The sequence below is a fragment of the Mus caroli genome, chromosome 15 (assembly GCF_900094665.2).
Source record: "Mus caroli chromosome 15, CAROLI_EIJ_v1.1, whole genome shotgun sequence".
NCBI lineage: Eukaryota > Metazoa > Chordata > Mammalia > Rodentia > Muridae > Mus > Mus caroli.
In genome coordinates, this window is record NC_034584.1 from 73,693,819 (window position 1) to 73,720,780 (window position 26,962).

General features: G+C 50.5%; 1 protein-coding gene across 1 annotated transcript; it reads left to right on the plus strand.

Annotated features, from left to right (window-relative positions):
- Positions 1–2,539: 2,539 nt before the first annotated feature.
- On the plus strand, positions 2,540–26,643 carry Gtpbp1 (GTP binding protein 1). The gene is made up of 12 exons (XM_021183679.2): positions 2,540–2,763; positions 5,856–5,967; positions 12,173–12,353; positions 12,869–13,217; positions 17,298–17,421; positions 18,582–18,696; positions 21,017–21,161; positions 21,256–21,438; positions 22,143–22,278; positions 22,921–23,099; positions 24,160–24,366; positions 25,173–26,643. Exons 1-12 carry the CDS (start codon positions 2,572–2,574, stop codon positions 25,263–25,265), a joined length of 2,016 nt encoding a protein of 671 aa, XP_021039338.1. The 5' UTR covers positions 2,540–2,571; the 3' UTR covers positions 25,266–26,643.
- The last annotated feature ends 319 nt before the right edge of the window (positions 26,644–26,962 follow it).

Here is a 26,962-nt window from a genome sequence, read left to right on the forward strand (position 1 = left end):
TCCTTGGTGTCGTATTCCCGTTCATTTCACACAAACCACTGCCCTTTTGCTCAGCAACCTTCTCTTGATAGCTGTCACAAGCCTTCCTTTCTGTGTTTTCTTTTCCCTTCTGGTCCTTCTTTCTAGACGTGTGTGTGTTCTCTAGTTCAGCTGGTCTCAAACTCATTACATAACCAAGAATGTCCAATTTGTGCAGGGCAAGGGATCGAACCTTGGTAAATGCAAGACGAGCACTCTATCAACTAGAGCTCCGTATTTTGAGTCTAGCTGAGTACATTGTGTCCAAAGGCAGACTATTTACAGTTTCCCATGGATTTAAATTAAATCACTGTTTCTAACTTGCCTTCCTAAAGGATTTTTGTTAGGGAAAACAACAGATTTGCACTTTCAAAGTAATGATTTCTCTAATCCTCATGATCACCAGTATTGTGCAACACATCTGAGAGGTTACCACGTGGTAGGGCATCCTCTACCTAGACTACTTTTGAATTATCTTTTGTGTGTGTGTGTAATGTGTAAACTACCAAACTGTTACAGTGTATTTACATAGGATTTATCTCCTAGGGACTTGCTGTTCAACCAGAATTATTGTAAACATCTATTAATTAACTGATGAGTAATTACTGTCAAGCAAATTAGACTTTTTTTTTTCCTTTTTCAGGGAGAAAACTACAGCCCAAAGAAGTTGATCAAGTTGTTTGAAATCATTATGTCTATAGTGAATTAAGGGTTTGAGCTTGGACCAAATTGTTTTCAGAAAGAGAATGTAAAGATGATTAGGAATTACCTCTCAACTGTTACTTTTTATATTTATTCTCCAAAACATTCAATTCGAAAAGCAAGTATTCAGAATATATATCCTTTCTAGGCAAAGTCCTATAGTGAGAAGGACAATCTTTCCCCCCAGCCAGATAGCAATGTATTCTGAAACTGAACTCTTTCTGGCCATACAATGCTAAATAGCAATCGAAGCAATAGAATCAATACAACTGTCACCTCTGATCACCCCCAGCCAAGCAGTGAGCAACCTCCAGTTGAATTCTTAATACTTGGGGATACTGTCAGAATCCACAGATATAGGGTTCTGGTCCACAAGACTGCCTCTCACTTTAGGAGTCCGAATCTCTGGGTCTGGAGATATTATAGCTCAGAGGTTCAGAAGAGCTGGGTTGCATTCCCAGTACCCCTATGGAGGCTAACAATCGTCTGCGACTCTAGTCCAAAAGGTTCCGGTGCCCCATCTAGACTCTACAGGCCTCGCACAAAGGTGGCACACACACACACACACCATTCATACAAAATAAAAACAAATCTCAGTAACAAACCATTTAGGTCAGGTTTCCAGCAGCATCTGTTCACAGACTTGGTGGTACGTTGTTAAAAATGAGGACAAGACTCTCCCCGAATTAGGTGACGGCTATATTGTACCCTTTTCCTTACTTACTATATACATCTTGTGGTCCGATCCCTAAATTTCTCGTACTTCCTCAGACGACTGCTCTTTTTTTAATCTATTACCAGGAGGAGTGGCCAGGTCCAGCCAGCATAATTAGATCTTGGTAAAAACCAGAACTCACCTAATAGTCTAAAATTTTCAGACATTTGAAACGGGAATTTGAGGCACATGGACGGCGTTTTTTTTTTTTTTTTTTTTTTTTTTTTTTTTTTTTTTGGACTGGGACTTTCCACAAGTGGCAACTGAAAAATAAGCCACAAGAAACTACCTTGACAGATCCTAGACCTGTGGCTCAGCTGTTCACCAAAAACGTGGTGAGGGGATTTACGCTAGAGTTTGGGCTGTCAACATCTCTTTTCTGTTCACTCAGTTGCTCTCCGAGGAGTCATGAATGGAACTCCCTAAGGTCAGCATTTAATTAATTGTCTTGGTCTGGCGGCTATAATATTACAACTCCTGGAATACATAGCATCGATTCTACTATAAAAATTGCCTTGCGCATGCCAGCACGCCGGACACAGTGTTGCAGCAACTGCCTTCAATCATTCAGAGTGCCAGGCTCATTTCGCAGTTTACTATCTGGGTGTGCGGCGGCCAGACGCGCGGGACTTAGGGAGGACAAGATTGGGTCCCGCCCTTGTCCATCATTCTGAGAGGCTCCAGGCGGGACTGTTTTGCAGTATGATTTGGAGGCTGGCCCCGCCTCTGGAAAGTGAGGTGGGGAGTAAAGAATGGATGCCTCTTTTCATTGGATTGTTGTCAAGTCAGTCAAACCTCTGCTTCGCTCCCGTTGGCGGAAAGGATCCAGGCAGGTAGCGTGCACGCTGTGTTGGCCCCACTAGAGGTGGGACCAAGGCTCCCGACCACTACGACATTTGTTGTTAGGGTTTGGGTCTCATTAATTATTTATTAAAGTATTTGAGAGCGCTGCGACGATTGGTAGATGAGAGACTGGGTCATCTGTGTCTCCGCTAGAGATTCGTGACAGCCTCCGGAGGAGGGGGAAGCCGCGCATAAATTATTCTAACAAAGGGGGCGGGCCGAGCATAAATTAGTTAAATGAGCCAGGGAGGGAGGGCGGGCGGCCGGCTGCGAATTAGCTTAAGTTCTTAAAGATGGCGGCGGAGCGGAGTCGCTCCCCGGTGGACTCGCCGGTGCCGGCCTCGATGTTCGCCCCCGAGCCCAGCTCTCCGGGGGCGGCTCGGGCCGCCGCCGCGGCGGCCCGACTCCATGGCGGCTTCGATTCTGACTGCAGCGAGGACGGCGAGGCGCTCAACGGCGAGCCGGAGCTGGACCTCACCAGCAAGGTAGGCCCGGGAGGCGGCGGCGGGGCCAGGGGTACGCGGAGGGGCCGGGCGGTCTCCGAGGCGACGGCGGGCAGCCGGCTGTCCAGTGACACGGCTCACGGGAGCGCCGAAGGGATGCAGCCCGCCCAGCTGCCGCTCTCCGGAACCTGCCGGGCCCGGGCCCACTCTCCGCACCGGGCAGCGTCCACCCGGCCTCCCGCGCTTCCCGCTCCCGCCTCGATCGCTGCCACTTGGCTCCGCCACGTGGAACGGGGCTCCCGACTCGGGCCGCGCGCCCTGTGTCCCTGTCCCCGTGTGGATCAGCCCGCTCTTCCCAGGAGGGGGGTCCCTGAGACGCAGGGTCTTCCTCTTCTAGGAGCATCCCGGAGGACCAAGTGTCAAGGTGGCTTGGGCAGGGGGCGGGATACTCACGAAGACAGGTAGCCAGTCTAAGGGGTGGCAGCAGTTTCTCTTCCTGGTCTCTGGAAAGTAAACAGAAAGTAGTTGCTCAGTCGGCGAGAATGATGTCCGAGGAGCGTCCTCTTTCCGTGTCCACCCAAATAAAATAAAAAGATGGGACTGACAAGATGGCTCAGCAGGTAAAGGGGCTTGCCTCCTAAGTTTGACAACCTCAGTTCGATCCCCTGGACTCACCTAGTGAAGGAGAGAACTGATTTCCACAGGTTGTCCTCTGATGTCCACACGTACACCGTGGCACTCGTCGCCTTCCCCCACCCTGCCTTGTTATAATTAAAAAAAAAAAAAAAATAGGCATGACCCTCAGCCTTGACACTTAGGAGTGGAGCCACCTCTTGTATTCATGCAATATGGAAGGGCATCTTTAAGTAGCATCTTCTGCGATGTTGAGAAGGTAGGCAGAAATGAAGATCTCACCACTTACTTGGCTTGTGGAAAATAAGAAAGTAACTACAAGATGTTACTGGTGTTTAGAAAGTGTCTAACATCACTAAAGAAACTGATGCCAAGGGAGGGACTGGGCTTCCCTTCCAACTGTTGCCATTAAAAGGGTCTGTGACCTTAGGAAACTTTCTTAACCTCTCACTTCTCCAGCATCTCATCAAGAAAATGCAGATGTGTTGCAAAAATTAGAAGAGAGCTGGGCAGTGGTGGTGCATGCCTTTAATCCCAGCACTTGGGAGGCAGAGGCAGGTGGATTTCTGAGTTCGAGGCAAGCCTGGTCTACAAAGTGAGTTCAGGACAGCTAGGGCTACACAGAGAAACCCTGTCTCACAAATTAAAAAAATAAAATTAAAAAATTAGAAGAGAATGTTAAGACCCATTATAGTCCCAGATGCATATCCGAGACTCACTAAATGTTTGCACTGGATAGATGATAATTCCCTGTGAGCATTAAAAAGCAGCTGATGGAAGATAGAGCAGCCCCACCCCCTGCGCTTTGTAGGATAATTACAATAGAGATTTTATGGAGCTTTGATGTCTGTGGTCATACTATGCTGAACGAGCCTGATCTCGTCTGATCTCGGAAGCTAAGCAGGCTGGGGTCTGATTACTACTTGGATGGGAGATTTTAATGTGACATCTCATGATGGCAATGCTACATAAAACTTGGCTCTAAACTGGAAAGAACCTTTCCCCCCAACCTAAGTAAGCAATTCCCAACTGTTCTTTCTCCTTCTAATCTCTGCTGGGCCCTTGGAAGCCAACTAGCATCTTTTGTCATGATGGTCCTGTCTGGTGCCTCTAATACCATCATAAGGGTGGACAAGCTCAGGGAGACCTCCATCCAAGCAAGATGCTAGAGACAGTGTAACGCCGGCAGCAACTGGGTTATAATCCTGAACTCTGATGAGTCAAATGGCCTGTTGGAAATGTACTGGCTGGATGTCAGTGCATGGTCAGGGAGCTGAAGAAACCTGAAAGCTCAGTGGGAAATTGGGACAGAGCTGTGAAGAGGGTGGGACCTCTTTGACCATTTTAGTTAATTGCCTGGAGTAAGGAACTGTTACTTCATCAAGGAGCTGGAGAAATCCTTTGAAATTGAGTGTGTGTGTGTATGTGTTGAAAACAAAAGCTGACAGTGTGGAGGAGAGAAGGGTGAACTGAATAGATTTAAGTCCTGAAAGGAGTAGACATTAGATATGTATACCCTCACTATAGCTAAACGAGGGGAGGGGAGCTAAGGCTCTGAGAGCTTCCAGCAAGAAACACAGTTACTGGTGAATGGTATGAGACTCATGCAAAGTTCCTGAAGAAATGACTTGTTGAAGATAACTGAAATGCATGTTAGTTGAGCCTGGCCTGGATGCTTTTGTTTTGTTTTGAGACGGGCTCTAGTTCTATAGCTCAGGCTAGCTTCAGACACATAGCAGTTTTCTTGCCTCAGGAATTCCAGCGCTGGTATTACAGACGTGAGCTAGCCCAGATGCTTTATACTTTACCCTCTAGACGAGAAGATTGAGATTCAGAGAGGTTACGTTCTTTGTCCGAGGTCTCATAGTCGTGCCTCGTGGTAAAGGCCTCCCCAAGTAAGTGGTTGATACTTTGTTATTGATAGGATTTGCCCAGCTGTGGTTCTAATAACACTAACCTTAGTGGCTGTAGGGTTTGGTTGACAGAGATAGCCTTCTGCAGGCAGTTTTCACTGTAGTAAGCGAGTCAGACAAGGTAGACCAGAATTCTTCTGTTATTATGAGAGCATTGGGCTGTGGGTAGAGGGCATGGCTGTCAGTGAACAATCTGCCCTTGAACTCCCTGATGCACACCGCAGGCAGAAGACCACGCAGAGGTGCAAAGCACTGCTGGACAGCTTCCTCACAGTGCCAGACTGTCTTCTCCCTCGTGTGGGACCCAATCCTCTTGTGAAGCTACAGGAAGTGGGCTGTGTACGCCTTTCCTCCTACGGGTTGTGGCACAGACACATACTCATTTCAGTATATCGTCTGGGTCGTATAAGGCTGTTTAAGGAGGGATGGCGAGTGTGTGTGTGTGTGTGTGTGTGTAAGGGGCTGCGCAGCTGTGTCCCAGTCGGGTGCCCTGGGGTGTGGTCAGGGTCTTTGGTCAGGCTGTTGACCAGCTTTGGCTGTGGCCCTTTCTAGTGAGTGTGGTTCTAAGGCTGTTGGTTTTTCTTCTAGCTGGTTCTAGTGAGCCCTACATCAGAGCAGTATGACAGCCTACTTCGGCAGATGTGGGAGAGGATGGACGAGGGATGCGGAGAGACCATATATGTCATTGGGCAGGGATCAGGTGAGCATAGTTTTCCTTTCCTTGGTTTGAAACAATTTTTAGGCGCCCATTTCCCCACCACCACCCTTTCCTCTCATGTGTCTCTTGTGTGGCCATACTGTAGTACCTGCAGGTCTGTCTGGAGGGCGGGACCAGCAACTGAACATCAGTCCCTGTGTTAGCAGTCAGGACAAATTTGGGGGTCCACCTGCCCAGGGGGCCCTAGAAATGCTTCCTCTCCACCTCAGGATTCCTCATTGGCATGCAGGGAATTGAAGTGTTAAGCAAGGAAACCTTGTCTAAGGTCAGGGAGGAGGTCCTGGCTAGCTCTTGATTTAATCCTGCTTCCTCTCTAGCCCTGTCTATGGTTCTTTCTGCTTTCTCTTTCCTTCTTGGCTGGGGATCTCTGTGGTTCTTCTTGAAACCAGCAAGGGGAAGACACTCAGGATTCCCCCCTTTTGTTGAGCTGCTGTGGCCCAGGCCACACACTGCCCTCAGTCTGGATAGCTGTGATAACAGAGGTCCCTCCTGGCCCCTAGATCTCGTGAGGCTTGGAGACTTATGACCATTCTGGTTGTTGTCCTCCAACCTACTTGTTCATCCTAACAGAGCTGACAGTTTTAGAGAAAGGCAGACCCCATGTCCCAGATGAGACTATGGAATTGGTTTTGTCCAGCCCCTATCCCACCGTCCAGACCTCATAGTTTTATACCCTCAATGCAGTAACCTACTTACTACCTTCATCTTTATTACAACATTATCTTTGCTGAAATGAAAACTGAAGTGGTTGAGGATCGCTTGCAAGAAGCCCAGGCCGGGCCTGTGTGCATCATTAGGGCCATTTTCTTTGCTTAGCAGTCTTGCAGAAGGCAGAGACTAGTTGATTGGCAGACTGAGTCTGAGTTAAGGAGCTCTTACAGGCCTTTTGCCAGGCTTGGGAATGCACGCCTGTGATCCTGCCACTCAGGAGGCTGAGGCAGGAGGATGGCCAATTCCAAACCATTCTGTCTAAAAATAAAAATATAAAACAGACCGGAGGAGTAGCTCAGAGGCAGTGCTTCTTAGGCAAGGCCTGGCTGAGTCCTCTACAATGGCAGAAAAAAGAAATTGTTCTTCAACTCTTTGACCTTTGGTGTTAGGGATCTTCCAAATCTTGATGCTTTCCAAGTTCTTTGGGGCGCCTAAAATTTGGTTCCCTGGGCTTGTAGGTTAGCAGTCAGAGGCTCACCTAGTGTGTTCAAGGCCCTGCACTCTATTCCCAGCAATGAAAAACCAAACAAAGCAGGATAAAGCTGGTGGTCTTCGACCCCAAGGAGCAAAGATGACAGCCAGGGACAAAGACTTGGCTCCTGAATCCCACCATGCCTGCTGCCTTATCTCCTTTCTCCTCCCCTCCTGCCAACCCTACACTTAAAAGAAGGCATGGTTCAAGAGATAGGCTAAGGGGTCACCTGCCAAGGCAGGGAGGGAGCGAGTCAGCATTGCCATGTGCCACTGGTTTAGAAAAGGCCTGTGGACTTGGTGATAAGAAATCATTGATTGCTCCTGTAAGCTTGACAGGTGCATCTCTGGCCTGCTCTAAGAAGACAAACCACTCATAGGTCACTTCCTACGTTGTAGGAAGCCACATAAAGGTCAGTTGTGACAAGTGGTGGGGTGAGTCTGTAAAGCCCCAGACTGTTCAGTATTTGTTTAAGTGTTTGTTTAAGAGGGGCTGGCCATGAATTCTTGACGCTTTGACTTTGACCTTGCCACGCCATGCAGAGTTTTTCTCCCATCCTTTAGTGCAGTCTGAATTTTACCATTGCCACCAACTCATACCTAATTAACCCTCCTTCAGAAGGTAAGATGTCAGATACTCACTGGACCATCGCAGCACACCCCAGCATTAGCCACACATCATCTTGGTAACTCCTTCTGCCGGATTCTTTGGAGGCAGAGAGAGAGATCTCAACTGGTTAAACAAGTTGAGCATCAAACAGGACTGAGTCAATTACAAGGCCCCCAGAGGTCAGCTTCGTCTCCAGCTTCTTCCGTGTGAAGGTGTTGTACCCCCTCCACTAGGGCCTTCCACTGAGAAAAGGAGGCTTTCCTGGGAGAAATCTTCCCCAGATAAGCATATTACAGCAATGCACACAATCCAGGGGACTGTGCTATGCCTGTATGCTCTTCATTTAAGGTTAATGTTTTAGGAAGCAAGTCAGTAATGGTCCAGTGGTTTAGGGTCTGCAGCCTGGGAGGTCTGGGCTTGCCTGTTGACTGTTTTCCTTGCCTTAAAATGCAGGTAATGAGCTGGAGAGTGTGTACTGCTCTTCCAGAGGTCTCAAAGTTCAGTTCCCACGCACACTTGGAAGCTCACAGCCACCCATAACTCCAGCTCCTGGGGATCTGATACTTTCTGAGCACATTCATGTGCCCATTCCCACACACACTTAATTAGAACTCAAATCTTTCAAAATAAATAGTACAAAAATATGAGTAATGATTCCACGGTGCCCCGGTGAGTGCCGTGAGCACTCCAGGAGCGCCCTTGGCACAGAGGTGTTCGTGTTAGCACTGCCGGGATTTCAGGGTTCAAGGTTGTAGCTGATTTACTATGGGATTGCTTTGTAAAGAGACATGACTTGAGCGCTCATTCGGAGGTTGGAGCGGGGAGCACAGTTGTCTCATTATACCCATGACTGCCAATGATTCTGTCAGGGAAGTTTGTCCTCTTCTACTGAGCACAGCTTCTGGAGGTACACACAGGGAGCACTGAGAGAGGGCAGGCATCCCTGCTTAGCCAGCCAGACCAGCGTAATCAACCCTGGTGATCAGTGGAGTGACAGATGGCACAGCAAGAGACACGGGCGTCAGCAACAGCCACACAAAGGAGCTGCTTCCCTGTGAACAGTGGCGATGGGCCGAGGAAACCCCATGCCCAGAGGCATGGTGGCATTGGAGGGCCAGATGTACTCTAGGAAGGAGAGGAGAATGTGAGGTCCAGGGATACTGAACATGTGGGCAGGGTCCACTTATGGTCCTTGAATTTCATGCCAAAGAGCTGAGACTTATGTCCCCAAAGCCTGGGAAGCTGTCACTTGTGTAGAAGAGTGTTGTGGGAAAGGTAAGTGAGCTAGCAGGAGAGAAATCTGATGAGGGCTGGCACTGTCTTTAGTAATTGGACTCTGGCTTTTCTCCTTGGCTTTTGTCTACTCCTAACACAATAAAAGTGGTGTGTGCTAGACCAGGATAATCAGAGCTCTGATGGTCAAGGTGACATTGGTGCTGGCCCTAGCTTAGAAAGCAGCAGGGAGGTAGGTAGATAGTCTGGTGAGGATAGCAGTTTTCCCTAGTTCAGACAGCACTAGAGCTCTGCCGTTCATTCCGAACCCTCTGCCTGTCCTTGGTTCAGTTGTTTTATATTTTCTAGACATTTGAGTGCTTAAGGTAGGAAAACTATTCATCAGAAAATGGTTAAGATATAGTCCCCCGTCCTCAAGTTGCTTCTATAGCCTGGGCGGGGGAGGGGGGAGACGTGTGTAAAAAGACGTTTGCACAAGAGCAAGGAGTGGCAAGTGGCAAATGTTGCAAGGAGGGGCCAGTATTTGTGGAGCCTTTGAACAGATGCTGATCGACTGCTGTCTAGGGTGAGAAATGAGGGCAGAGCTAGGACTGTCCAGGACTTAGGATGAGTCTCCAGCCCCAACCCAGGACCTTTGCACTGGGATAGAGCCCAGAAGGGAGCCTGTGTTAAGGGATGTAGGATGACGGGGGCGGGGCTTAAGGGAATTGAACCTGGAAGGAATTGTGTTGGTTCTGGAAAGTCATTCAGAGATTCTTATGTAGCAGTGGCAGTGTAAGCACTATGGTTTCTTTCCTTTCCTTTCCTTTCCTTTTTTTTTTTTTTTTTTTTTTTTGGTGTTTCGAGACAGGGTTTCTCTGTGTAGCCCTGGCTGTCCTGGAACTCACTTTGTAGACCAGGCTGGCCTCGAACTCAAAAATCCACCTGTCTCTGCCTCCCGAGTGCACTATGATTTCTTTGGGAGCTTAATGTGTGGGTGCTGTGCTGGATGGGCAGTGGGGAGGCACACAGACGAGCTTCACTGAGATAAATTCTTTAGTAGAATATGGGCCCAAATTAGGCAGCAAAAGAACACCGTAAAGACCTGGGATTAGCAGGGCTGGGCTGATGAAAGGGTTACGCTTACGTATGCATAGAAGCAGAAGCAAAATACTGTCTTTATTAGAATGGGGACAGCAAGAGAAACGGAACAGCCAGTCAGAGAAAGCAACAGCAAGTAGGAAGGAAAAGCATTCAGGTTTGCAGTCAGAGGACCCCGGTTTACACTGCGGCCCCTCCACAGCCTCCCAGCTCCTAAGGATCTGCTTTCTGTTTACCCTGTTTGTCTTCCCTCCCCCCCTTTTGTTTGTCTGAGGGGAGCCTCACATTTATTTTATTTTATTTTTTAAGATTTATTTATTTTATGTATATGAGTACACTGTTGCTGGCTTCAGACACACCAGAAGAGGGCGTCAGATCCCATTACAAATGGTTGTGAGCCACCATGTGGTTGCTGGGAATTGAACTCAGGACCTTTGGAAGAGCAGTCAGTGCTTTTAACCTCTGAGCCATCTCTCCAGCCCGAGCCTCACATTTATGATCCTCCTGCCTCATCCTCTCGGGTGCTGGAATTGTCAGGCTGTTTTCTTCACTATTAAAGGCAACAGCTCAGCCTGCCTTGCAGGGTGACAGGGAGCGTACAGTGCTTCAGTGATGCTGAACATTTGTGTGCCACTGCTTAAAGGATGAGTGGGTGAACTGAGTATCAGACTTCTAGGGGTTCTCATTTAGACCACTGGATTCCATGTGTTTCTCAAGTCTTGGCAGTGACAGTTGAGGCCATAGAAAGACGTAGCTGAAAGGAAAGGTTGGAGGAAGAAGAGGGTCTTTAGTGGGTGGATTAGCAGAGGCTGGCACTCAGGGCGATGGGGACAGGAGAGACAGCAAGAGATCTCTGGCTGAATGGCAGGCAGGGTGATGTTTGGTGACAGCAGCTCCTCTAGGAGGAGTTTAAAGCACCAGGGAGGAATGTCAGCAAGGCTTGGCTCATCTTCTGAGTTCCTTGGTGATCACAAGAGACAGTTGGTAGCTCAGAGTGTGAGCAGAGACAGTGACAGAGGAGTGGCTTTCTTTTCCTTGGAATAGATGAGCTCGTTTTGGGGACTTTGAGAGGGAGGAGGTAGAGCAGCAGGCTTGGCCTGGCAAGGTGTCTGGTTGGTGGAACAGAAAAGGGTACCCTGCTATGGGGTTCGCTTACAAGGAACTGAGAGAGGGGCTGAGGGAGTAGTGGGTACCGAACCCCATGCTACCTGGAAGCACCTTAGTGCTGCTGTTCTTAGACTCTGGAAAGCTAGGTGATCAGTCTTTTCCTGGCTTCCTTCACATCCTGAGCTCCAATTCTTTTTCCAGCTGGTGGCTGGATACAGTACCTGAGCCGTCCTAATTAAAAGCTGTCTGAGACATACCCTAGTCTCCCTCCATCTTCCTGCCTTCCTTGCTTGCCTAGGGCATCGGAATTCCTCCCTTGCTGAGTTCCTGCTTCTGGCTTCTTGCTTATTGCCTAGAAGGTCTTCCAGCCAGCCTTGCTCTGACCATGTTACTGTCCTGCTTGACCCCCCACGCTTGCTGCAGTCTGGGGTCATAGCAGCCTCCACTTCACTGTCATCTCCGACACCTGTCCCATTCCTCACATACCGTGCCTGTTCCCAGTCCCTGACTGCTCATGCCTCTCTGGGGCGATGCTTTTTCTCTACCTGTTCATGTCTCAACTTCTACAGACCTGGCTTGCGGTCAGCACACCACAGCTTCCCTCCACATCCCTAGACTCTGCTTCGCATTCTCTTCCTTCAGCTCTACAGGGTAGTTAGTACTCCAATCACATTGAGATTAATTAATTTCTTTGTTTCTCCCTCAGGGCTGGCTGTGAGCTCACTGAGGGCACCTATATTCCCAGCACCCAGTATAAAGCTTGGCATAACTTCAAGGAGAGGCTCAGTGACTTGTGAATGAATTTACTCAGTGCCCAGATATGAGGGGAAGCTGTGGCCCTGCCACATTAACTCTGTGTGTGCCTGAGTTGTTGCTGTTTTTCTGCAGTGCCAGGAGGGAGTCTGTTTAGGTAGAGTTGGCAGGCTGGTTGGTCAGGACTCCCTTTCCTGCTGACGTCTGGGCTCTTGTCACTAGATGGGACTGAGTACGGGCTGAGTGAAGCTGACATGGAGGCCTCCTACGCCACCGTGAAGAGCATGGCGGAGCAGATAGAGGCTGATGTCATCCTCTTACGAGAACGTCAAGAAGCGGGCGGCCGTGTGCGTGATTACCTAGTCAGGAAACGAGTCGGAGACAATGACTTCCTGGAGGTCAGGTAAGGTCTCAGAACACTTGCAGGGGCCCTGCTGCGTGACTTGGGGTCTTCACAGAGAGTGTGGTAGGGCCTGGGACACTTGTCTGTCAGCTCTGCCTCTGCCTAAGATGGGAAAGTACAGGGACCCATGGTCTTGGTAATTCTGCTTTGCTTCTGCGCTCCATCTCTGGGTATTTCATCTGGGACGTGTGGGAGAAGGCCCGGCCATGTATCCCGTGGCCCCCTGTTCAGCTTACTGTCTGCTTGGGATGCTAGAAGTTATGAAAATTATGCCTTTCATAACTCTGGGGGTGTTCCCAAAGCAGGGGGGTAGGGCTGTTGGTATTAAAGGAGCCAGGACTCCTGACTAACTTTGTGTTCCTTGGGTACAGCTCCAGGAGCATCTCCTGCTGTGTTCTTCCTGAACAGGGAAGTTTTTAGCCAGGGTGCTAGGGTGAGCCTGCGCTCAGGGCCCAGTCTCGGGCTGAGTAGTCTCCTCAGGAACTAGCTCTCACATCCGGTTCCTGTCCACGCAGGGTGGCAGTGGTGGGCAATGTGGATGCTGGCAAAAGCACACTCCTGGGAGTCCTAACACACGGGGAGCTGGACAATGGCCGTGGCTTTGCCCGCCAAAAACTCTTTCGCCACAAACATGAGATTGAATCTGGTCGAACCAGCAGTGTGGGCAATGACATTCTGGGCTTTGACAGCGAAGGCAATGTAGTGAACAAGCCCGACAGCCATGGTGGCAGCCTCGAATGGACAAAGATCTGTGAAAAGTCCTCTAAAGTGATCACCTTCATCGACTTGGCTGGCCACGAGAAGTACCTTAAGACCACTGTTTTTGGCATGACTGGCCACTTGCCTGACTTCTGCATGCTCATGGTAAGTGTGCGGTTCCCCCCACAAGGGGACCTGGGGATGCTATGCAAATGTTTGGGATCCATCTGAGACTGAGGTCTGCTTGTGGGGGCAAGTTTGCAGTCTCAGGGAGCCCTTGTCCTCTGAGCTCTGTGGTCTTCTCCACAGGCAAACCTTGACCTTTCTCCTGGGTTTAGAGCAGGGAGGGAACTCTCCGTACAGAGCACAGTACCTCGCAGGTTTCCTTTTGGAAAGGCAGAGAGGCTTTCTCCTTATTTTGTGCCTTCAGAGTGTTTTCTCCTCACCTTGGGGTACTTCCAGAGGGTGACCCCAGGTGGCACTCTGAGATGGACCTAGGGAAGAAAAGGGCACCCTCACATCAGAAACCAAGGGCAGCAGTCAGCAGGGCCTGAGGTAGTGTCTTCAGTGCCTACAAAGGAGATATGGCAGCCATTGTACAGCTCTTTTGGGGAAGCTGCTCTGGGCCTGGCCCTGTGCTGCTCACCTGTGGCACGCACAGTGGGAAGTAGGGCTCCCTGGTCCTAGGGCTCACAGAGAGCTCTTGATTGGATGCTTGAGCAGCTCATCACTTAGCATCACATAGAAGGGGGAGGGAAGAGGCTTGGCTTTGCTGTGTGCACATGCGCTCTGCTTAGCTCCTGTACCACTTCAGAGAAGCTGGAGGGAGCAAGAGAGTGTGCACCCACGCACAGCAAGTGAGTTTTCCTGTCACAGTCCTCCTAGAGCCCCTCCACCCTCCTGGCTCCTCAGCTGCCTGGGCTACTGAGTGTGGTAAACACAGGCATCCGTTCCGAGGAAACTTGCTCAAGCTGCCCCATGAGCAGGTTCTTAGGCCAAGCCTCAAACTGCAGAGGAGAGGGAGCAACCTGAGCTGGGGGATGCCCAGCCCTCTCCGCCTGCTCTTCTTGGGACTGTAGCAGCTCCTCTCAAAGGGCAGTTACCTGCTCTTGACTGAGGAAAGCTGCCATACCAAAAGGCATCTGGAAGTCCATAGAGGCCATTGGGCTGTGGCCATTAGGAATCTGGAGGGTGGGAAAGATGTCTCAGTGAGTAAAGGGCTTGCCAAGCAAGCCTGGTGACCTGAGTTTGATCCCAGCGCATAAAGGTAGGAGAGAGCTGGCGGTATCAAGTTGGCTTCTGACCTGCTACACGTGTGACCTCTACATGCACACACATACCAAGAATAATGTAAAATGTTTATATCTCCTTAATTTTAGGTGTCTGGGTATTTTGCCTGCTATATCGATGTACCACATATGTCAGTATCCACAGAGGTCAGATTCCTCAGAGACTAGATTATAGACAGTTGTGAGCTGCCTTGTGGATGCTGGGAATTGAACCTGGGTCCTCTGGAACAGCAGCCAGTGCTCTTAACTGCTAAACCATCTCTCCAGCCCGTAGTAGTAGTAAAAATAAAAATCCTATCCTGAATATATTTTTAGTTTTTATTTTATTTTATTTTTGGTTTTTAAAGACAGGGTTTCTCTGTGTAGCCCTGGCTTTGCTGAAACTAGCTTCACAAACCAGGCTGACCTCGAACTCAGAAACCCATCTGCCTCTGTCTCCTGTGCTGGGATTAAAGGCATGAGCAACCAATGAGGCTGTGTCTTTTAAACATGAAGGGTTTAGAAACCAACATTTTTTTCCCTTTTTTGTTTGTGTTGTAATAAATTAGCGTGTATAATAACTGCACAACTTGTGAGGTCCGATGTATTTCACTGTGTGTACAGTGATTGAGCCACATGAGCTAGCTAGCATCTCTGGAGAGACGTGCTCCTATTGGACCGTAGCCTAGTGCATCTCCTTGTCATGTCTTTACTTAGAGACTCACATTCTTCAGACAATAAAAAGCTTTGTCTAGCTGAGCTGTAATGACAATGTCGGGATACTCTTCACCCCAAACCACATTTTCCTGTCTGAGTTGTAGGCTATCATCCATTTTTAGACTTCTTTAGACAGCAGTATAACTTTAATAATTTCAAACTTTATTTTTAATGATGATTCTTAAATGCTTTAACCTCCCTTGTAGCCCACCAGAGGTAGTGGACATGAAAGGATACAGGACGGGGGTGGGGGTAGGGGTGGGGAATGTGCGTGGTGGGGAGTGGACCTGTTTGGAAAGGTTCTTTGGAGCAACTCCAGTCTGTGTTGTCTAGAAATCAGCAGTTCAGTTCACAGGTCGGCAGCTCCAACCACTCATAAACACTTCATGGATCCACCAGCAGTCCAGTTGGGTAGAATCAGGTTAGCATCAGTTGTGTCACGACCTAGCAGAGACAGCCAGGCCTCAGCCTCAGCTCCAGTCAGCAGGAGGGTCCTACAGGAACACCAGGAGAAGCTGTGCCTCTCTCAGGGAAGCGAAGATCAGCGGAGACATGAGACCCACCAGAGTTGCACAGCTAGCTGTACCAGCAAGCCAAGCTCTGTCTCCATCATTCAGTGAGTCGTGTTTATACCCTCCAAACACCACAAATCCTCCATAAGCCTTGCCTCAGCACGTGTCTTCCCCCAACATGTGCATCCAATCAGCCCATGTCCTCAGAAGTGTCTACACACACCACCAGAGTCCTGACAAATGCAGCTCAACTATGCAGTGTAAGGCGGACCAATACATGCACGTCGTTAGCAAAGAATCCTTCATCACGTGTCCTTTCACGTCCTCCCCTTAGCAGAACATCCTCTCTCCTGTGTCTGCTTCAGCAAAACATTCCTTAAGTCGGCCTTAGCCTTTCACACCTGTGTCCACTTTAATGAAATATTCCTTCACATGTTTGCCCCAGCAAATCACCATCCAGCCGACTTTCCAGAAAACCCTCAAGTTTGCACTTCACAGCAGAGAAATAACAGCGTGCTGATGGTTCATGCCTAGAATCCCAGCCTTTGGGAAGTGGAGGCAGGAGGATGATGGCTTTGAGGCCAGCTTGGGTTACATATAGTACTGTTTCTTTTTCTGGAGACTCCCCTGCATGCTGTGGAAGCAAGTAAAAGCTACGCAGTCAAGGTGTCCTAGCATGTTCAAAGTGCCACACAGGCATAGGATGGCACACACAGGCACAGGATGGTTGTGTCTCTTGGACGTCTATTTTAGTAAGCATTCACTTGCATGGTACACAAAGAAAATGCAATGAGGAGGGCCAGCTCGATGGCTCAGTAGCTGAAGACATCTGCTACCTAGCCTGCTACCAGGGGAGCATCCTTCGAAGAAACAACTCTCACGGGTTGTACCCTTGGACCATAAGAGAGCATAGGATCTCTTGGAACTGGAGTTTTTGACAGTTGTGAGCCACTATGTAGATGCCGAGAAATAAACCTGGGCCCTATGGAAGAGCAACCAGTGCTCTTTTTTCTTCTCTTTTTACTTTTTCTTTTTTTTTTTTTTTTTTGAGACAGGGTTTCTCTGTAGCCCTGGCTGTCCTGGAACTCACTCTGTAGACCAGGCTGGCCTCAAACTCAGAAATCCGCCTGCCTCTGCCTCCCAAGTGCTGGAATTAAAAGTGTGCACCACCACACCTGGCACGCAACCAGTGCTCTTAACCCCTGAGCCATCTCTCCACCCCAGAGAAACAGTGTGCTCATACTGGCAAGTGTTCCATTATGATGTCCAGCATCATGTGACCCTCTAAAGCAGAAGTGGTCAGCCAGGGATCCGTTCATTGCCGACCACGGATGTTAAACTGAATGCACTGTGGGAGCATAGGTGTTTCTGCTTCCCAGACTGTTTGAATTGTCTATTATTGGCTATAGGACTCCTCTGGGGTTTTGCTGTTGGTGATTTGGGGTTTTGTTAGTTTGGTCTGTTTTTTGCAGTACTGAGAACTGAACCTTGGGTCTGTGGTACTAGGCACAGTCGACCTCTAAGCTACACCCCAGCCTTTTGTTACCTTTTTCTTCTTTCTTGACAGGGTGTCACTGAGTTTCTCATGCTGGTCCAGAAGGTTCTCTGTCGCCCAAGCAGGCCTCAGGCTCAGGCTTCTGAGTGGCTGGGGCTGCAGGCTTCGTCAGACAGGCTTTCCCCAGCAGGCTGGGGTCTGCTGACAGCCCAGCAATCTCTCCCTTACTGACAGTTCCTTTCTGTTGTGGCAGGTGGGCAGCAATGCTGGCATCGTGGGGATGACCAAGGAGCATCTGGGCTTGGCATTGGCACTCAATGTACCTGTGTTTGTGGTTGTCACCAAGATTGACATGTGTCCTGCCAACATCCTTCAAGGTAAGTGAAGCCTCCAGCCACAGCATCCTCTGGGCTTTGTTGACACTGCATTCCGGGGTGGACTGCTTCAGAGACTCAGATAGCACCTTCTGCATTCTCATCTGTGCTAGTAGGTTAGCCTCGGTGTCCATCAGATGGAGTCTGTTACTTCTTCTTCCCCTCTTTAGCTCTTGACTAGAATTTCCCTCCATTCTTTTCCTTCCTGCTTCCAAGTGTAGGATCTATGCAATCTCTAGTCTGCCACCCCTGCCCACACACCCTTTATGTCCCCAGCAGCAGGCATTGGGCTGTACCATTGAAGCAGGATGTATATGGAGGAATTTGGGCAAAGAGTCTGGTTACACCAAAGCTTACACATACACAGGCCTTGGGACTAGGCTTCTGCATCTCTCCTCTTCTGTGGTGTTGCAAGTCGAATGGCGCATTGTCCTATTGGAAGTTCTCAGAAGGGGCTGGAGAGATGGCTCAGTGGTTCAGAGTACTGACTGCTCTTCCAAAGGTCCTGAGTTCAAATCCCAGCAACCACATGGTGGCTCACAACCATCCTTAATGTAATGAGATCTGACGCCCTCTTCTGGTGCATCTGAAGACAGCTACAGTGTACTTACATATAATAAATAAATCTTAAAAAAAAAAAAAAGTTCTCAAAAGAATGATCTCTGCAGCTAAGTGGTAGTAGTGCACACCTTCAATCCCAGCATTCATGAGGCAGAGGCAGATGGACCTCTTGAGAGTTCTGTACTAGCCTGGTCTACAGAGCAAGTTCTAGGATAGCCAGGGATATACAGAGAAACCCCGTCCCAAACAAAACAAAAAGCAAAAGGGTTTTACAGACTTGTGAATGCCCAGGATATTCCTGAGATGAGACCTTCCAGGAAGCAGAGCATTGTGGGAAAGAGCATCATCCTCAGGAGCCCCAGTCACTGGTCTGTGTGTCCAGACTCATGGCCTTAGAGAAGATGCTCTCTGTATGCTAGCAGCGTGTGCCCACCCACCTTTGATCGTCCTTTTTGCTTCTCCAGGCATTGTGGCATTTAACACTGGTCCGTCTGTCTGTCTGACTCCTGTTTGCATCAGTATTGAGTGCACCTGTCTTACCCTGGAAGTCTGGCCAGAGAGAAGGCCATGTCCCCTAATTCTGTTCCATTTCACCCTTTAAGAAACCCTGAAGCTGCTACAGCGCCTGCTGAAGTCACCAGGCTGCCGGAAGATCCCTGTCCTGGTGCAGAGCAAAGATGATGTGATTGTCACAGCCTCCAACTTCAGCTCTGAGAGGTAACAGGGGGTGGGGGGAGCTAAAGGGTGGAGAAGCACCTGCTTCTAAGCAGGCGCCCTTGCCAGCCCAGCCAAAGTGAGCTATAGGCCTGAAGCAGCCAGTAGGCATGAGGTCTCATGGGCACGGTTGGAGGAAGTAGAAGGTTGTCTTGCAGTCTCCTAGGCCAGCAGTGTTGTTGGGAGCCGGTATCATGTGGCTCACATTCTGAATTACTGGCCTCAGGCTGGAGTATCATTTGGGTCCTCGGCATCCTTACCTAGGAAGTGGGGGTGTTTAACTTCCTGGACTGGCCAGGGTTCTCTAGAAGCACGGAATCAATGGAGTAAATATATACCACACAGGATATATTAGGTTGGATTACATGCTACGGGCTGAATGTCCAACAGTAGCTGTCTGCTTGGTGGAGAGGCTGGGAACTTCATAGCTACGTCATCCACAAGGCTGGAGGCATCCTAGGTTCCAATCTGAAGCTGAAGGCCTCAAGGACACAGGGTAGCTTCTAGTCTTTATTCCATGTGGCAAGGCCAAAGAGACTGGGTTGTGATGTCAGTGAAGGCAGACAGCCATGGCAGCTGTAGCAATAGGTGCACTCACTAGCAAGGAGCGAGGGTGGGTGGGCAAGGGTGGGGCTGCTTCTCCCTTAGGCCTCTTGACACAGAATCTCTCTACAAAGCCCTGGCTGTTCTGCAACTCACTTTGTAGACCAGGCTGGCCTTGAACTGAGATCTCAAACTCTGCCTCCAGAGTGCTAGAATTCAGGCGTATGCCTTCTCTCTTGGACTCCTTTGCATCTGGGCTCAGTGCTCTGAATTGAGCTCCTAGAGGAACTTCCATGACCAAGCATTACTAGGGGCCTCCCATCATTCTACACAGCTACAGCCCTGCCTTCCTGGGGGAGGAGCTTCCTTACACAATTCCTTCTTCCCAGAAATAGCCTCAACTCCACCAGGATGCTTGATTCTCAGTTGATTCTAGATCCAGTCCGGTCAGCAACCATAATTAACCCTCACGCTCCTCTGAGGGTGCTTGGGCTCTGGCGTCCTGGGCATAGAAGGCAGCAGTCTGTGGCCAGCTGGTGGAACCCTGTCTTTTTATGACTCACTACTTTTTATACTGTTTCTCAAAAGCCACCTAATCCCAGGTCAGCTTAGCATTTATTCAGGGAGTCTTCATTGCTAGATGCTTATCGGGCACTTGTTGAACACAGTCCACTGCTCCTCCGCTCACGGGTCCAAGATCGTCTTTGTTGTTGTTATTGTTGGTATTTGTTTGAGACTTAGGGTTTTAGTGCTGTGAAGAGACACCATGACCAAGGCAACTCTTTTTTTTTCTTCAATTTATTTATTTTTTTATTAGATATTTTCGTCATTTACATTTCAAATGCTACTGCCAAAGCCCCCTATACCCTCCCTCCACCCTGCTCCCCAACCTGGCCCTGGCATTCCTCTGTACTGGGGCATATGATCTTCGCAAGACCAAGGGCCTCTCCTCCCATTGATGGCCAACTAGGCTACCATCTGCTACATATGTAGCTAGAGACACAGCTCTGAGGGTAGTGGTTAGTTCATCTAAGGCAACTCTTATAAAGGAAAACAGTTAATTGGGGCTGGCTTACAGTTTCAGAGGTTCACTCCATCATCATCATGGTGGGAAGGATGGCAGCGGGCAGGCAGACATGGTGATGGAGGAGCCGAGAGATGTATGTCTTGATCCAAAAGGCAGCAGAAGACTGGGTCACCCTGGGCGTAGTTTGAGCATAGGAGACCTCAAAGCCCACACCCACAAAGACACACTACTCTAACAAAGCCACACTTACTCAAACAAGGCCACACTTCCTACTAGTGCCATTCCCTGTAGGCCAAACATTCAAATAACACGAGTCTATGGGAGCCAAACTTAAATCACCACATGGGGGTTTCTGTGCGATACCTTGGTTGTCGTGGAACTCACTCAGTAAACCAGGCTGGGCTTGAACTCACTGCCTCTGCCTCCTAAGTGTTGGGATTAAATATATGTTCCAATAACCCCCTCCCCCAAGGTCATCTTTGATAACAGTTCCTTCCCTTTGGCCAGAGCCAGGGCCTCATAGGGAGCAACCTGCCTCCTGGCTTGGTGCTGTGTTCAATGCCAACAGTTGTCTAATGAGGGGCTCTGTTCAGCCCACTCCAGCTCCTTTGAATCTAGCCTGTGAGGCCTTTGCAATGCATAATTCCTGATCTCGAGACAAGCAGGTCACAAAGAGTAGAGCTAAAGGGACTAGGTGACAGATGGCAGTCTTGGCTGTCCGAGCACTTCTCCCCCTATCTCTTCCCCATTCAGGATGTGCCCGATATTCCAGATCTCCAACGTCACAGGTGAGAACCTTGACCTGCTCAAGATGTTCCTCAACCTCCTGTCCCCGCGCACCAGCTACCGGGAGGAGGAGCCTGCTGAGTTCCAGATAGATGACACCTACTCCGTCCCTGTAAGTGCCTCTGGCCAGGCCCGCACTGGGTGCGTGGCTGGGATGAGTCTGTAGTGGGGATGAGCACACTAGGCTTGGGTCTTCTCCTTTGCAGGGCGTGGGGACAGTGGTGTCTGGGACCACCCTGCGGGGCCTGATCAAACTGAACGACACACTGCTGCTGGGCCCAGACCCCTTGGGGAACTTCCTGTCCATTGCTGTCAAGTCAATCCATCGAAAACGTATGCCAGTCAAGGAGGTGCGCGGGGGCCAGACAGCCTCCTTTGCACTGAAGAAGGTGAGTGAGGCTAAACCTCTTCCTGAACTCCACTAAGTCTGGACCATGTAGCCTGCTGTCTCCAGTTCTTGTGGCTGTATTGCAAGGTGCGGGTTACTGACCCTGTTTTCACAGAGGAAGAGACTGAAGCTCATAGCCTGGTAACCTTTCCAAGCCAGGGCTCGTCCCTGGGACTGTGTGCTGTGGGCTCTGCTCCTCCTGCTGTGGCCTGAGCACTTAGCTCTTGCTCACAGTGCAGCCAGATAGGCGCATTCTTCCTGCACACGGTGCCATCCTTCTTAGGGTTTGGATGGGTGGGATCTGCTCATACTTTGGCTACCCAGTCTTCCATCTCCTGGGGTTTGGGGTGTGTGCTTGTAGCTCTGGGGCCACCTACCATCCCGTATGCCAAAATGACCAGGAAAAGTGGCATGTGGTTTGTCCTCTCCCGTGGTTATCCACCTCTGCTTTCTTCCTTAGTGCTTGCCTGCGCTTCAGGCCCAGCAGCTGGAAGGCTGAGTTCTGGTACAGTCTCTCTTGCCTCCTAGTAGCTGTGTTTAGCTTGCTGCCTAGCACGGAGGCTGCCTTGTGCTGTCTGCTTTAGGTGGTAGTGAGGGCCAGGGCTGAGTTGGAGTGGTTTCCACTCCTGGAGAGACATGTTGTTCTCTGGGACCAGGCTGGAAGACACCTTGGTCCTTGAGCTGGGCTCACCTCTTTCCTTTCAGATAAAGCGCTCATCCATCCGGAAAGGCATGGTGATGGTGTCCCCACGCCTGAATCCTCAGGCCTCCTGGGAGTTTGAGGCTGAGATCCTTGTCCTCCACCACCCCACCACAATTAGTCCACGATACCAAGCCATGGGTAGGTGTCCAAGGTCCTGCCAGCCCAGAGGTTCTGAGCTAGCACCCTCCCTAAAGAACTCCACAATCCAAGGCCAGTGTCCCCAGCTTCAGGCAAGACAGCTCTCTATCCTGTTCAGCAAAGCCGTTCCTATAGTTCATGCCCTGAGCAGTACTGGCTGTTCAGTACTGCAGATACTCTGAGAGTCACTCTTATGCTCGGGTACCTCACGTGCCAGTATTCATTTAGCTGGGGTTGTTGAACATAGCTGTGTGCCTGGTGGTATCAAGAAACAGTCCTGAGCCGGGCGGTGGTGGCGCACGCCTTTAATCCCAGCACTTGGGAGGCAGAGGCAGGTGGATTTCTGAGTTCGAGGCCAGCCTGGTCTACAGAGTGGGTTCCAGGACAGCCAGGACTATACAGGGAAACCTTGTCTCAAAAAAAAAAAAAAAAAAGAAAAGAAAAGAAACAGTCCTATGGGAAGGCGTATGTGTCCATAGCTCTGCCATATAGGCCTGGGAAGGAGTGAGTAAGGAACAGATCTGAAAGTAGACTGCCCTGCTGTGCCCGGCTCTCAGAATTCTTCTCCTGCCCTGGAGCTAGCACTCAAGGCAGAGGCCACAGGGTAGGTCTCACATGTCCTGACCCTGGTTCTCTTGGCAGTACACTGTGGGAGCATCCGGCAAACAGCTACAATTCTGAGCATGGATAAAGACTGTCTGCGCACAGGAGACAAGGCCACTGTCCACTTCCGCTTCATCAAGACCCCCGAGTATCTGCACATAGACCAGCGGTTGGTGTTCCGGGAAGGTCGAACCAAGGCTGTTGGCACCATCACCAAGGTATTATGGGGTAGCCTCACCTGCCCAAGGAAGCTTCAGTTTGCTCTAGCCCAGTAACCATGAGTTGTCTTCACTGTGGGACAGAGGTGTTGTCCCTGCCCTGGGAGAGCTGAGCCAGTGCTCAGGGTAGGCTTCAGGGATGACTTTGTTGGCCCCGGATTTGTCCCTAGGCCTGTCTTGAACTGTGGAGGCTGTCTTGAAGAAGGTGGCACTGGAGTGTAGTTCTCCTCCATAGGAGGTAGTGGGACAGTACCCGGGGAGCCTGAGTTGGCCGCTGAGGTGCTTGCTACCTCTGAGTCCGGGGATTTTCTTGGGACGATGCCTGAGGGCTTCCCATAGCACGGTAGATCCATTTGGAGTGAGTGCTGGGTACCACAGGCACATGGCATGGTTGGAAGGTCCCATGGTGCTCGAGTGTTTTCTGGAGCCCACCTTCTACCTGCTGTGAACTTCACCCATGATCTTGGGTGGGATATTTGGTAGAGAATTTGATTGCTGCTCCATTTAGAGGAAGACATATCTTCCATGTCTGAGACTGGATGAACCTCAGGCTGCCTTTTCTTCCTGAAAAACTTCCCTCAGGCTGTCCTGGAGGAGCTGGGCTTCTTGACAGTGTGGTAGATGCTACAGCACCCACTGTGGCGACCTGTGGATCCAACCAATCCTCTTTCCTGCTGTCTTTGAGATTGAGCCTGGGCCACGAGGAAGATTCTGAGTCAGTTGCTCATAGCTAGTAGCTTTTATGATTTCTGACAGACATTTATTTTGTTTCTTCAGAGGGCATGAAGTTAAAGTATAGTCCATAGCAGACTCTGGACAGCCCAGATCCTGACTCGGTAGCTAGGCTGAGGGTAGGGTAGCAGAGGCTCCGAGAGCTCTCTGCAGGAATAGCAGCTGGGCCCAGAATCTTTTCCAGGCAGGGAAGGCATCAGTACTGGTCCTGGGGTTCTGGGCTCAGAGCAGGGTGGGAGGCCTCTTTGCTCTGCCTTCTGGGATGGCCCTGCCTCGCTCAGACCTGGGCAGGCACTCAGACTTCCTGCTATCCACTTGGCCTCCACAGCTCCTCCAGACAACCAACAACTCCCCCATGAACTCCAAGCCTCAGCAGATTAAAATGCAGTCCACAAAAAAGGGTCCCCTGAGCAAACGAGAGGAAGGAGGTCCATGTGGGGTGCCGGCAGCAGGGGGACCCCCAACTGGAGATGAAGCTTCCTCACTAGGAACTGGGACTGCACAGGCTGCCTCAACCAGTGGGCTCCAGCCACAGGTAAGCAGGGCCTCTCTTGACCTCGGGCATGGTGGTGGGAGCAGCAAAGCTGACAATCTAACTGGTCCTGAGTGGCGTCTGGTTTTAACTAAATAAAGCAGAATAGAAAAATGTCAAGGTTCCCCTTTTTGTTGTTTTGATATATATTTTTAATAGGCTCTCACTATGTATAGCACACTGGCCTGAAATTCACTATGTAGGCTAGACCAGCCTTGAACTCAGGGCAGTCCTCCTGTCTACCTCAGCTCTTCTGATGCTGAGGTCATACATGGGAGCCACCATGCCCAGCCAAGGCTTCCCCTTCATAATAATATGTGGGTGTGCTGGTACTGTGTGTGACGGAGACCCAACACAGCTAAGAGACACTGCCTTAGAGGCTCCTACTGCACCTGTCAGCATGCAGGAGGTGGCCTCTCCATTGGCTCACCTGCCTGTTCTTTCCAGTTCTTTCCTGACCTAACAGAGGCCTGGTGCCAGTCTCCCTGATGCTTGTCCTGTGTGTGTCTCTTACTATTGCACAGGACTAATGTTCCTCTCTTCCACCCCTCCCCATTCTCTCTCCTTCCCCCTTGCACCCCTCAGTCCTTAGTGTGACATCCAAGCCTCCTTCCAGTGAGCAGCAGTGCTCCCCGGCTCCCGTCCCCTTTCTCTGACTAGCTCCCCCACCAGTACCATGCAAATCCATATCTGCCAGGGGGACTCCATTTCCCCTTCTAAGCTGATCAGGTTAGGCTGCTGCCTGCTCCACTACCTGGCCCTGCTTCAGAGGACCAGCACGTCTCAAGTGCCTGCTTTCTTTCTTTTAGCCCAAGCCCAGCAGTGGGGGCCGGCGACGAGGGGGCCAGCGCCACAAGGTGAAGCCCCAGGGAGCCTGTGTGACTCCTGCCAGCGGCTGCTGAATATCCCCCAGGTCCATTTGACCACCCATGGGATCCTCATTGCTCACTGGCCACTGTCACCAACTGGGCAGAGAATCTTTGACCACCACCGGCCCACTCCAGTCCGCAGCCAGAGAGTCCTTGTTGCCACACCCCGATTTTCCATGGGGGGTTGTATTTATAGGATGAGGAGGGACTAGATGTCTGAGGACTGACTGTCACCTGCCACCTTCCTTACTCACGGCTTTCGTACATCTGGGCCCTTAATTTCTATCTTTTTATTATATATTTGTCCCATGTGTATGTGTGTATCTGTGTGTCTATGTGTGTCTGTGTGAGTGTGTGCACGCACACGCCTATAGCAGGTGTGTGCAGGTGTGCAACTGACCCTGTCAGTCTCCGTTTCGGACCTAGCTGGACACCAGCCTCCAAGAGCTGACTGCCTGCCTGTCCTTCCATCTGCCTGTATTTGTCTCAATGAGATCCTCAGAACCTTTAGGGAACCTCAGAGCCTAAGGCACCTGTCTTCCCTGGCCAATGGCCCCTCTTAGCTAGCAGCCCTTCTTTGGGGCCAACCTCTGGGCTTAGCAGTTTCTGCCAGAGCAGGGATTCCCCTAGTCTGTGATTTGGGGAGTTTAATGGGAAATGGTGGCGGCCTCCCGTCTCCCCTTTTTCCTCCAAGCTCTTCAGTGGCACCTGTGATGTGTGGAGGTCGTGGGGACTACATTGTAGGACCACCTACTCTGACTCTTGACCCTTGCCATGGATCCAAAGAACTAGGTGGGCTCATCTTTAGAGACAATCCTGGGCTTGCCTGGCTGGCCCTGGCTGCTCTGGCTTCTGTGCCCGCAGGAGGCTCTTCCTGTTTCTACTTAGATCTCTGGCTGAGCCTCAGAGTTCCGGGCTACTAGACTGGGTCTTCCTGGTTTTGTAGTACCTCCTTTGGTGGGGGCGGGGAGGTGCTCCTGAGTTCAGCCGGGACTAGAAATGCTCCTTTCCCAATGTCACCCAACACAGCCGCTACAGCCATGCCACATAGCAGTGAAGGGTCTGAGCCCTGATGCCCCAATTGGGGTATACAAGGGCAGGTGGCAGTGCAGACCCTTCTAGGCCATCAAAAGCCCTGCTACTGGGTTAGGGTGCGGTGGGCTGCCCAGAGCAGTGTGGGCACAGCCCTGTACCACCGCCTCAAGCTAGGGTGCTCCTTCTCAGCCAGGACAGATCCTCAGCTGGCTGGAGCCCTCTACAGCCCCACTTCCTCTCCCAAGCTCTCTTTTGTCCTCTGCTCCTGACTGCTCTTCCCTCCCTCCCTGTCCTTCCAGCTGTTTCTAGTTACCACTGCCCCATGGCCATGGACTGACAAGACCAGCATTCACAATAAAAGTTTGTTTTAAGTTGACAGTGTCATGTTCCCTGCCCAGCCCTCCAGGTGGGGGTGCTGCCACGGGCATGCTGTGGTTCTGTCTGCTCTGTGCACCTGATGGAGCCGGGGGGAATAGAGCCTCCAGGAATCCCTCTTCCACAGGTGACAGTGCTCACCACCTAGTTTGGGACCTCACTTTCCTCATTGTACAGATCCCTGCTTCCAGGTTGTGTGGACCCATTGAGCTTGTGCAGGAACCAGGTGCTCTGGACGGGCTGAAGGCAGTGTGGTGATGCTGTGGGTGCTCTGGACGGGCTGAAGGCAGTGTGGTGATGCTGTGGGTGCTCTGGACGGG